The sequence below is a fragment of the Ylistrum balloti genome, unplaced genomic scaffold, assembly GCF_031769215.1.
Source record: "Ylistrum balloti isolate Yb309-2 unplaced genomic scaffold, AGI_CSIRO_Ybal_v1 Utg369840, whole genome shotgun sequence".
NCBI lineage: Eukaryota > Metazoa > Mollusca > Bivalvia > Pectinida > Pectinidae > Ylistrum > Ylistrum balloti.
Genome location: NW_026781998.1, coordinates 1118925 through 1132788, shown reverse-complemented (window position 1 = coordinate 1132788; position 13864 = coordinate 1118925). Strand labels below are relative to the sequence as shown.

At 32.9% G+C, this 13864-nt stretch overlaps 1 protein-coding gene across 2 annotated transcripts in view; it reads right to left on the bottom strand.

Annotated features, from left to right (window-relative positions):
• The window catches only part of LOC132545295 (regulator of G-protein signaling loco-like), a 74685-nt gene that overhangs the window by 6283 nt on the left and 54538 nt on the right, over positions 1 to 13864 (bottom strand). For both annotated transcript variants that reach the window (XM_060208967.1, XM_060208968.1), the window contains exons 4-11: positions 8804 to 8986; positions 8190 to 8276; positions 7403 to 7549; positions 6313 to 6541; positions 5797 to 5993; positions 5389 to 5571; positions 5046 to 5243; positions 4546 to 4636 (exon numbers count right to left, since the gene is read on the bottom strand). In XM_060208967.1, the coding sequence (XP_060064950.1) occupies positions 4546 to 4636; positions 5046 to 5243; positions 5389 to 5571; positions 5797 to 5993; positions 6313 to 6541; positions 7403 to 7549; positions 8190 to 8276; positions 8804 to 8986 (1315 nt within the window). The remainder of the gene's footprint in view (positions 1 to 4545; positions 4637 to 5045; positions 5244 to 5388; positions 5572 to 5796; positions 5994 to 6312; positions 6542 to 7402; positions 7550 to 8189; positions 8277 to 8803; positions 8987 to 13864) is intronic.

Sequence of the window (13864 nt, the reverse complement as noted above, 5' to 3'; positions counted from 1 at the left end):
CAGCTGCTAAATATCATCATCAGCTGCTGACTGAAATCTGTTTCCTAAAACTGAGCTTGAAGTGATAAAATGATAAGAGTATAACGACAATTAACCCAGAAAAACTATTCTATAAATGTGTTGACTGAATAATTGGGTTTGTAAGAATTAAACAAAACTGATGCCCATTGGTGATGTATTTTGACAAGATATCCAATCTTCCAAACTAACTGAATATGTTTATAATTCCATTCAAACTCATTTCTGAATTCACAAATTCAGAGGCGTTAACATAGGAGTAAGTCTATATGGCATCAAAGAAAACAAATCCCATCACACCAGGAGGTTATCAGATTCACTCCTGCCCAATCTCACAATGTGTAAGGATAACAGAATCAGTAACCGTAGAGGTCAAGACTACTATATTCAAGGAAAACAGCGGTTACTACTGTCCTTGCTGACCAAACATTTACTAAACAATAACAGCACCTGATCAGACTACAAACCCTTACTGACCACACCTTTACTAAACAATAACAGTATAAAAACAGCTGATCAGACTACAAACCCTTACTGACCACACCTTTACTAAACAATAACAGTATAAAAACAGCTGATCAGACTACAAACCCTTACTGACCACACCTTTACTAAACAATAACAGTATAAAAACAGCTGATCAGACTACAAACCCTTACTGACCACACCTTTACTAAACAATAACAGTATAAAAACAGCTGATCAGACTACAAACCCTTACTGACCAAACCTTTACTAAACAATAACAGTATAAAAACAGCTGATCAGACTACAAACCCTTACTGACCACACCTTTACTAAACAATAACAGTATAAAAACAGCTGATCAGACTACAAACCCTTACAGACCAAACCTTTACTAAACAATAACAGTATAAAAACAGCTGATCAGACTACAAACCCTTACTGACCAAACCTTTACTAAACAATAACAGTATAAAAACAGCTGATCAGACTACAAACCCTTACAGACCAAACCTTTACTAAACAATAACAGTATAAAAACAGCTGATCAGACTACAAACCCTTACTGACCAAACCTTTACTAAACAATAACAGTATAAAAACAGCTGATCAGACTACAAACCCTTACAGACCAAACCTTTACTAAACAATAACAGTATAAAAACAGCTGATCAGACTACAAACCCTTACTGACCAAACCTTTACTAAACAATAACAGTATAAAAACAGCTGATCAGACTACAAACCCTTACTGACCAAACCTTTACTAAACAATAACAGTATAAAAACAGCTGATCAGACTACAAACCCTTACTGACCAAACCTTTACTAAACAATAACAGTATAAAAACAGCTGATCAGACAAAGATTCCAGTTAACATTTTACAGTCTGGCTTGCTTTATTGATGACATACCATCATTGTTTACAGACATCCATGTACATTGTTTATTTACTAACCACTATACTTTATCATCAACACAAGGCAAAATGTTCAACATCAGGAAGTTTGCTTCATATTTTTATCATTATTTTGTTATTGCAACATCCAACTTTTTTTTCTTTCTTTTTTGGAATTTTTTTTAAAAGAAAGATTCTTTTCTGGTATTTCATGTGTATATCATTAGAGCTTAGCCCAGGTAAATAACTTTTTTTTCCACCAATGCTTAGTCCAGGCAGGTAACAGTTTTTCACCTGTGCTTAGTCCAGGCAGGTAACAGTTTTTCACCTGTGCTTAGTCCAGGCAGGTAACAGTTTTTCACCAATGCTTAGTCCAGGCAGGTAACAGTTTTTCACCAATGCTTAGTCCAGGCAGGTAACAGTTTTTCACCTGTGCTTAGTCCAGGCAGGTAACAGTTTTTCACCTGTGCTTAGTCCAGGCAGGTAACAGTTTTTCACCTGTGCTTAGTCCAGGCAGGTAACAGTTTTTCACCAATGCTTAGTCCAGGCAGGTAACAGTTTTTCACCAATGCTTAGTCCAGGCAGGTAACAGTTTTTCACCTGTGCTTAGTCCAGGCAGGTAACAGTTTTTCACAAATGCTTAGTCCAGGCAGGTAACAGTTTTTCACCAATGCTTAGTCCAGGCAGGTAACAGTTTTTCACCTGTGCTTAGTCCAGGCAGGTAACAGTTTTTCACCAATGCTTAGTCCAGGCAGGTAACAGTTTTTCACAAATGCTTAGTCCAGGCAGGTAACAGTTTTTCACCTGTGCTTAGTCCAGGCAGGTAACAGTTTTTCACCAATGCTTAGTCCAGGCAGGTAACAGTTTTTCACCAATGCTTAGTCCAGGCAGGTAACAGTTTTTCACCAATGCTTAGTCCAGGCAGGTAACAGTTTTTCACCTGTACTTAGTCCAGGCAGGTAACAGTTTTTCACCTGTGCTTAGTCCAGGCAGGTAACAGTTTTTCACCTGTGCTTAGTCCAGGCAGGTAACAGTTTTTCACCATTGCTTAGTCCAGGCAGGTAACAGTTTTTCACCAATGCTTAGTCCAGGCAGGTAACAGTTTTTCACCAATGCTTAGTCCAGGCAGGTAACAGTTTTTCACAAATGCTTAGTCCAGGCAGGTAACAGTTTTTCACCAATGCTTAGTCCAGGCAGGTAACAGTTTTTCACCTGTGCTTAGTCCAGGCAGGTAACAGTTTTTCACCTGTGCTTAGTCCAGGCAGGTAACAGTTTTTCACCAATGCTTAGTCCAGGCAGGTAACAGTTTTTCACCAATGCTTAGTCCAGGCAGGTAACAGTTTTTCACCTGTGCTTAGTCCAGGCAGGTAACAGTTTTTCACCTGTGCTTAGTCAAGGCAGGTAACATTTTTTCACCTGTGCTTAGTCCAGGCAGGTAACAGTTTTTCACCTGTGCTTAGTCCAGGCAGGTAACAGTTTTTCACCTGTGCTTAGTCCAGGCAGGTAACAGTTTTTCACCTGTGCTTAGTCCTGGTTCATTAGTTTTTCATCTGTGCTTAATCCAGGTAAGTAAAAGTTTTTACCCTGTGCTAACCTCAAGTAGATAACAGTATGTCATCTGCACTAATATGAAAATAGGCTTATTATTGGTAGATCCTATCAAACAAAGGCTGGGCTTATTCCAGAGTTGATTTATCATTGATTACATATATAAAACTATGAAGCATATCGTAAATAATTCCTGTGTACATTTTCAAACATGTTTCCTTCCTCAATACAAACAAAGGTGCAATTAGCACAAGTGTCTGTTGAATTTTAACATCTGTTGTTAATATATAGTAAATACACACACCATGGTTATAATCCAAATCAATAGAAAACAATTGTGTATTAGTCTGAACGAAAATTAATTGAAACATTTTCTTAATGAATAAAACATAAAGTTAAATAAAATCCCCAACTTCTGGTTAAATTCATATTCTAATTCCGGCCACATTTTCATCAAACCATTCTCATACTTCAAAGCAGATGAAACATTGTGAAGTGTTATTGATCTTTTTCTCCAATAATTTGAAGCAATGTTGAATAGACTTCTTAATTTTTATCACAATTTCAGAAAGTCATAAGAGACTTGGTGTGAGAAGAATTCATTCTTAAGCATGAGAACAGTTCTATGAAGACAGGCCCATGTAATATCCAGTGATGAAGTTTTCACAATACTGTCACAAAATGTAGCAAATTCAATATGCAAAAACATTTAGAAAATGTGATAGGAAGGAAAAAACCAAACATCTGTATCCAAAGAATATTCACGAGCCTCTTTGTATTGTCTACGTTCCATCACTGAATATTGATCAGAGTCAGTCTATGGGTATCTTTGATCAGTATATGGGTAACTTTGAATATGTTAAATATAACTATGAGAATATATGCCATCACCTTATTATATAAAGCTGGGTTTGTAGAATATATAATATATAATTATAGAAATATAACATACCATATATTGTGTTGTCACAGTACACAAATTTTATTTGTTAAATTGACAACTTTTCAAGAATAAAAATTTGTGAACAAGCGAGAAAATGTGAAAAAGAAACATTCATTTTCCAGACATTAATCCTTGTTACTGGGACAACACAACTTTAATATATTTGGACTAGCTGTGTGCTCTGTATCTCCAAAACCTTAGTTTCAAGAGTTACCTCCCCTTATAGCACCTTCAATCCTGATCACAAACTTTATAATCAATTTCAAATTTAATTTAAAGGAAAATGTTTAAAATCTTCATTGCAAAAATAAATTAACAAATAAATAAATAAATAGATAAATCAAAAAGTGTTGTAAACTTTTCAAATCTTTACAGTAAATTACTATCAAAGTAACAGGTTGGTATAAATGAAAGTAAACTGTTCAATGATTGAAATGAAATAAACAAAATGATTCAAAGAAGCCTAAGTTTTATGAAGCTGTGATTGTGATGGGAGAAAAAAATATAATGAAATATGTAAATCAGCGGATGGCACGGATATGTAAAAAGAAAAGTGTAATGAAAACTGATGACAAGAGAGTGAAGAGATGAATTTATGATGAATGATGACAGCGGTGATGAATGTGATGAATGTACTGTGACATGTCACAGGTTCGTCAGCATGTTCACTTACCTATGCATTCCTCCTGGTGTTTAATAAGCACTCTCTGATTGTCGATAGTGGACACCTGGGCATCAATATCTACCATTCCTGGCTGTCCAGACTAAAAAATAACGTGGACATATAACAAAATATCTTAAACCTCAACAAGATAGCTTTGATAATAAAACATCTTTTAACTCACCAGGCTTTTTTTTTTAAAAGTTTTCCATAACTGGTTAATAATATATTAAGTACTAAGGGACTCAATATTCTTTAGCTAACAGATTATTAAGAGAAAATTGTTCAGTAAGCACTCATCAAATAACAACCAATCAGTGATTATAAAATCTCGAACAATTCCTTGATTTTTATACAATGGGGATTACACATAACTTTTCCAAATCATATCTGCCCTCTCCAATAACTTACACTGCTTAAAATGCATATGATTATTTTTTCATTTACTTTAGTGTTTAACATCATTTTAACTTTTCAAGATTTGTTTTTTTAAAATCTATATTGTAACTTACCAACTGAACACAAATATTGTCGAGTTTAAAGCCATATTTGTTTAATATGGGTTTGAAGACATCTCTGATGGATCGGTTAGGTTTCGCCTTCACGCCTATAGACTTCCTGTTAGGTAAGTCCATACGGAACAAGACACGTCTCTCAATCATCACCTCACGTGACCCTAGTGTTGATATGTCTTCTGCAAGGTCGAGGGGCTGAAACCAGGAATTCAAGTTATTATAATGCCACAAAGCATCTCTGATATAGCAGGAAGTCATTTTGAAATTTAAGATGAAGACTGAACGTTGGGATCAACAAATTACTACTGTAATATATCTTGCTTTGTATAAAAAACATTACCTTGTCTGAGCCCAAAAGGAACACATCCACAGCGGCTATAGACAGACTCCGCTTATCACAAAGCTTGCCTAGAACAGATCGGATACGCTGGCCTGGCTTCGCACACACCACAGTCGTAGACCCGTCCGGTAAAATCACACGACAAAACTTAAAATTGTCCTCAGTTTCTTTATCTTCCTTGGACTAGTAAAAAAGAAATTGAAAACAATTTTTTTCATTCCTCAATAAATGTTTTACAGCACTATGAGTCAAACATGCAATATTTATCATTTCTGTTTTCTGCTGTACAAAAATGCAACTTTAATTAAACAGTTCTGTCAACTGAAACTACAAAAAATTAACAAGTAAACTAAATGATCAAAAACCAGTACAGTGAGAGTTCTGATAGACTAGATACATTATACCAACCTCTTTGGTACCGGCCTGAACTTCCTTGCGTATCGTACTGAGATCAATGCCAGGTCCGGGAGCTGCCTTTTTCTGTGTTCCTGTAGTATTGTTGTTTACCTCCGACTCTTTTGCAGTTGTCCCTGATGGAGTTGTTTTACTGCTGTTTTTCTTCAGATCAGAATCTGACGTGGCTTTCAGGCTATTTTTACTGCTCTCTACAATAAGTAACAACAAACTTTGAAACTATTTCTTTAGAACATTGAATATCACATCCATTCTTAACATAAGGTATGTGGCATGATTTCTAATAAATGGATCTTGAAACCATTTCTTCACATCTTCGAAAGATTAAAACTTTACATAAGACTTAATGGCAGAAAAGAAACTTGACTGAAAACAATATTTTACCTATATAGTCCCAAATTTTGTAAATCTTGACAACTCACTCTATCTACAGATATTCTACAGTCAATGGTTACCTTTTGATTGCATATGGTTATCCTGTTGCTTGAGTGACATATGAAATTTACTCACTTTGTCTCCATGGCAACAGAGACCGTCTTCTCTTTTCCTTGTCATCTGTATCCTTCCCCTTTGCTGCCTTTTTCTTTTCCTCCTTGAGCTCCTTAGCTCCAAGGATACCCTGGAAATCGTCTTTAGGTAGGCCCAACGGTTCACCCCCCATCTCCCTCATCAGATACGTCTTGTAAAGTTCTGATTTGAGGAATCGTGGGTAACTGTCTTGCTTCATCAGCTTGAAAATCTGACAAGGCAAACACATTTTTACGGCCAAATTTCAAACTGTGTCTTTAGGCCAAAGAATTTCATCTGTGCTGCTGTTTACTAAACTGCCTACCATAGACTTCCTAAAGCATTTAGACATTATTCCTGTAACATATAACTGGCTTCTCTTGTCATGTCATTCAGCCATATTATTGGCATCATAGGACACATGTGGAAGAATGCTATTGTGATGTCATAGATAAGTCACTTTTTGCTGACATCACATCACAGCTTCGATAGTAAAATACAGAGTCAAAACAATTCTGTCTTATGAGGAAATAAGTTTTTGTTCATTTTTTTGTTTTTATAAATATGAATTATACGAAAAACAGAATCTTACACTCATGCCCATGTACATGATATATAGAATTTTTAAACTCAGTAAATAATTTGATTCACCTGCATACTAGCGCATGACAACACAAATTATTTAATTTGTTTGATAAATTCTATATCATATCAACACTCATGTTAGATTCTCTGTGATAAATGATATTACAATTTTCCTATCATTGCTATCAATTCTGCCACCTGATCCTTGATTCTTTGAATTTAATTAAACAAAAAAAATTCTTTCAATAGATAAACAAAAAATATATAAATTTTCTGCTATATTTCAGTTTTCAACAAATTACAACTTCAAGTTTCAGATTCTGATTTTTTTTTGTATTGAAGTACATATATATATATCACCCATTCCATCTGTAACCATGTCAACAACACTGACATCTGCTTAGGAAAACTGATTTTGTCTGAAATCTATCAAACGAGCTGTTCTAGTCTTAGCTCATTGTCACTATCAAAGACAACAAGACGTGAACATCACTAAAGTCATATTTACCTCCTGCTGTGGTTTGTCAAATGTACTGATGCTAGGATGGTCCAGTTGTTTCTCCACCAGTTGCCGAGCAACATGATCAATATTCACTGGATCAGAAGACTTCACTGATATATGCTTTGCAAAAATTTCTTTGGCCTTTACTTTGCGCTGTAAAAATAGAACAGATTTTTTAATATTTATATCCTTTTGTGTGACTAACTGGTATAAGCAGTTTTCATTCTTTCCATAAAACTTAGCAACATTAATAATTACTAACAATTCTGAAAATTTAAAACATGTATGATCAAGTGAATTATGGACAAAGTGATCCAGAATAACCTTGACCTTCAACTTTTTTAACTTTAAACAAGATTTACCTAATAAACCATCCTTAGTTATTAAGTAACGTACAAACATGAGGTTTGACAGGCCCAAGGGACCTCAACGTCTCATGTTGAAAGCAATGTTGTATTAGGTTTGATGAGCTTACAGACTTTTGGATTCTGATTTGAAAAGGAATTTCAAGCAGTCTCAATAAAAAAGTGATGCCACTATGAATGTTGTTAATGATCACACCAACACAATTCATATTGATAAAGATTTCTGAAAAAGATGGATTTTTCATTTACCATGTATCTCCTTTCGCTTAAAATCTCATTAAAATTTTTTCCAGTAAAAGTTTCAATGAGATTTTGTTCGGATTATAATTTACTTTATCATTCGGACGTATAGAGTGATCAAGTTTTAATATTGGCATAAATACCATCCACTGATCACAATCATGGTCAGTATAAAGTATAAAACTCACCCTGTCACCGTCAGAAACACTTTTGTACTGCTCACAAATTCTCCAAAATACAATATTTTCTTCACTGAATTCTTTCTTTAAGAATTCCTGAAAGGGAAATTTTTAATAAACAGTATTAAACATTTGGTCTATCAGTTATTAAGAAGAAGTTGTTAAAAGGCAAAAAATGATATTAGACACACTGCACCACAGTATAAGCTCACTTGGCCCTTCAGGCCAGGTAAGCAAAAAATAATTGATAACCAAATCAGGTGTTGACCGTCACATTTTTGCTATACACATTACAGTTCTAAATCTGTATGTATTTAAAGGTAAATGAGCGAAAACTCATTTATAAAATAATGACAGAATGAAGGACAAGTGTAACACTATATGTTCCAAACCATTAAATGGGTTGGCCACTAGATATTTGAAATGACAGTCAATTTTCATTCTGACAAAAGAGTGAGATTAAGGAATAACTCAGTCCCTTAATTTTGCCAGATTTTACAGTACACTAGACCCTTGTACATACATGGATACACATACACATCCAGTGACTCTCAGCACAGTTATAAACTATGTAATAAAGAATTTTTATTTCTGGTCCTATTCATTTATTATTGAACACTTACTGTGAAAACAGCTAATCCTCCAACATCATTTAACATTTTCTCAAAACCGACTGCCCATCCCGCAATCCTTCCTATTTCCTCTTCCTCTTTCTCGTCTTCATCCAGGTGATCATTGATATTGTTGGCACTGCTTGCTGTAGATAACTGCCGTGATGTTACTTCTTGTTCAATGGCCACCAGAGACTTTAACAGAGACAATTTATAAAACATATAAAATATTGGTTTATATTTCTAAAGTGGTAGGCACAAGTTCCAAAATAAGCATTGTTCATTGGTTTATGTAAAATTATCAATAAACATATCAAAAAAATCAAAATCTATGAAATGAAATATTTGTTTCTATCTTAATAGTAGTATCAGGTTTCAAAGTAAGTATTGATCATATGTTCCTGTAAAATCATCAATCATAGTCAAAAATTCTAAATCTATGAAATAATTATTTTTGTTCCTTTTTTTAATAGTGGAAACAGGTTCCGAAATCAGCATTGATCAAAGGTTTCTGTAAAATCATCAATCATGGAGCCAAAAGAAAATTAGCCATGAAAAAAACTTATACAAGTCAGCCCTGTCTGGTGATGAATATTCTAGTTTCGTTTTATTTTAAACAATCACTAATGTAATATCAATATATTACGTGAAAGCAAACATTTCAATTGTAAAATAAACACAATCTCTATAATCAATAAATCCATTTATTTTTATTCTGTTGACGGGGTCTTCATGTGGTAGTTGGTGGCTACGTCACTGAACAACATCGGAGAGGCCAGCTACATCCTATCCACAATTAAGATAAATTAACTGAACCAAACAGTAGATATTAAACACCTGAGGTTACAAAGTCTGATGCCTATCACAACCATGGTATAAACATATCTTAATGCATGGACTTAGCATGTCAATATACACAACATCCTACATCCTGAAAGCAGACATACAGATTTAGGGAAATTAAGAAATCCTGATTATTGACCATCAAACATAAACTCTGAAACCATCTTACTAACTTTGTTTTTGGTTCCTAACACCATATTAAACATGTTCTTCTTGCCTAACACTAGCATTATGCTGTATCTTAATAGTGTATGAATTACTGAACAAAACTTGTTCATATCAAAGATGGTCTGTATATATGCTTTCTTTTAAATTTTGAATAAATAGACGAATAGAAACTGTATATAGGCGAGTTGATTTCTGGGGTTTACTGTTCCTTCTACAATCAAATCTAGTAACAATATGTTCTGTAGATAAAACATCATCAACGCTGTAAAACAATACAACACACAGACATCAAAACAGATCTTACCCAGCGTCGATAACGTAGGTATCGTGGATGCATTCTTCGGTATGAATATTGTTACAATGTGTTGTCAGTGTAAAGGTGACCTTGGTAATGTGCTCTACATCTAATAAATTCTCATATTTCCTCTCAAGTTAGTTTCACTTCCTTCTAAAGACCCTCATGATAAATATACTGTTCATACCCCCACAAAACAAGTCAACATGTTCTACACAGAGCTAATAAAATATTCACTTGAAGTGTGTGTCTTTTCTCATAACAGACCTAAACAATCTCACATCAATAAGTATTTTCCCTCTTCGCCAGTGATCTTTAGATCTGTTTCTGATGCCACATCCAAATATGTAGTAACCCTTGCAACCCTACAAAATATGTAGTAACCCTTGCAACCCTACAAAATATGTAGCAACCCCAGCAACCCTACAAAATATGTAGCAACCCCAGCAACCCTACAAAATATGTAGCAACCCCAGCAACCCTACAAAGATATGGCAATATCACTGACCTATACTGATGTTATAAGTCACTAAACCAAACATGTTCCTTTTCAGTTCTTGTCCATTCCTCCGTATGATAGCTCCTCTACAAGTCTTTAATGAAATACATCCAGCACATTGTAATCCCTCTTTGATACAGTCATCAGCAACAGCTTTTATTAAATTGACTATAACCTTTAACATTTCACAGCTTGGCTTATATCATTGCTGAGTAAGCTATAAATATCTCCTACCTACAAGAATCTGCTGTATTGAATTGAGAAAAACAGTCAATCCAAATGATTTTAAATTACAAACTTTCAGCAGAGGAACTGTCATTCACAATGAGTATCGTTTGTACACTATTAAATCTTTACTTGTATGTCTGTTGATATATCTAAGTATAAAGATATTGATGAGGAAGTAAAGTGTGTAAATCATATAGTTATTGAAATATTTAATATACTTCCCAAAACCTTGGCTGTAACTTATAACTTACAGGGTTGTGTTACCATGGCAACAGTTTTGCTGAAAACTTGACTAATATACTCCTTCCAATTGGAATTTTTTTTGTCCGCAAAACAGGTTTAACATTTCCATATTTTTGAGAGACAGATATGAAAACCTATCCCTTTGAAATGATACACACATACACCAAACATCTCCTCCTTTACTTATTCATAATCAAGGACAAAGACTTAAAATAGAATCCAAACAACCTATGTTTTTCTGGCCAATCCATAAAATCTAATTCTCCTAATCATCCATAAAGACGGTCCAGTATCATCCTGAAAACCACCAACTTTCCTTACTATCAATGTAACTTGTAAATTATCCACTTAACTTGGAAAATCCACACTTCTATAATCTTCTACACAAGCCTTGAAAATCCACACATAATTTCAACACTTCTATAATCTTTTACACAAGCCTTGACAAGTGTCTGCAATTTTCCTTCATATTGCCCTATGAAGAATCCTAATTAATTTGTGATTTCCTGAAAATATATTCTGCTAAGAGGTTGCAGGTACAGGTATCAGAGACTTTTTTCTTCTATGTCAATGCATAAAAAAATCTCCGCTACAAACCAGATCTGAGAGTGTCACCCCACGGTCCTGAAAACACTACTTAGGACCTGCCCAAGTGTTGACACATATCCAATACACACACAGTATCACCTTTATCTCTATCAACCAGAGGCAGTTATATCCTCCAGGCAAATATCATCAATTAATACACATCACCCTGGTGCTGCTCAACCATAGAGATATTGACAATTAAGCTATTTAACCCTACCTACTGTGTATCTAGGTCACAAAATAACATCCCAGAGGCAATAAAACACTATAAAGTGTAATTCATTGAAATCAGTTTGAATAAGTATATATATATTAAAATTATTCAATTATACACAAAATGTTTATTGCACTTAACAAATCCCCAGTTGTTATTGGAAATATAGCATCATAAACTAGAAATTTCTGTTGATCTCTTATCAACTTTTCCCAGAACAATCCAGATAAACCTCACACCTATATATAACCTATAACATCACATATATAACCTATATTATATCTTATGACATATATAACCTATATCACATATATAACCTATGTTATATCTTATGACATATATACCTATATCACATATATAACCTATATTATATCTTATCACATATATAACCTATATTATATCTTATCACATATATAACCTATATTATATCTCATCACATATATAACCTATATTATATCTTATCACATATATAACCTATATTATATCTTATCACATATATAACCTATATTATATCTTATCACATATATAACCTATAACATCACATATATAACCTATGTTATATCTTATGACATATATAACCTAGATCACATATATAACCTATATTATATCTTATCACATATATAACCTATATTATATCTTATCACATATATAACCTATATTATCTTATCACATATATAACCTATAACATCACATATATAACCTATGTTATATCTTATGACATATATAACCTATATCACATATATAACCTATATTATATTTTATGACATATATAACCTAGATCACATATATAACCTATGTTATATCTTATGACATATATAACCTAGATCACATATATAACCTATATTATATTTTATGACATATATAACCTATAACATCACATATATAACCTATGTTATATCTTATGACATATATAACCTAGATCACATATATAACCTATATTATATTTTATGACATATATAACCTATAACATCACATATATAACCTATGTTATATCTTATGACATATATAACCTATATCACATATATAACCTATGTTATATCTTATGACATATATAACCTAGATCACATATATAACCTATATTATATTTTATGACATATATAACCTATAACATCACATATATAACCTATATTATATCTTATGACATATATAACCTATTATATCACACATATAACCTATTATATTACACATATATATCACATATATAACCTATTATATCACATATATAACCTATTATATCACAAATATAACCTATTATATCACATATAACATATTATATTACACATATAACCTATTATATCACACAAATAACCTATTATATCACATATATAACCTATTATATCACATATATAACCTATTATATCACATATATAACCTATTATATCACACATATAACCTATTATATCACACATATAACCTATTATATCACACATTATATTACACATATAACCTATTATATTACATATATAACCTATTATATCACACATATAACCTATTATATCACATATATAACATATAACCTATTATATCACACATATAACCTATTATATCACACATATAACCTATTATATCACACATATAACCTATTATATCACACATATAACCTATTATATCACATATATAACCTATTATATCACATATAACCTATTATATCTGATGTCAGTTATTGACATGTAGCTCTAATTTCTATATCCTTGTATGAATCAGTCTTTATGTTTCAATCTTTATCACTTTTTAATTCTTTATATGTAGAAGATGGAGCAAATCTACCAGAGTAGCACCAAAGCGGTGACAGTAACACCAAATAATCCCAGTTCCATTTTTTGTGTATATAACACTGTAAATAAAGGTGATTGCTACTAATTTACAAACCATACCTGTCCATTAAGTTATTGCCAGTTAAAAAACCTTTTCCTTAACATCATCATTTTACATAGTTGTATTCATGTAATTAAATCTTGTGTGTTTTTCAATGTGTCATTGGTTCTTGTGTACCTT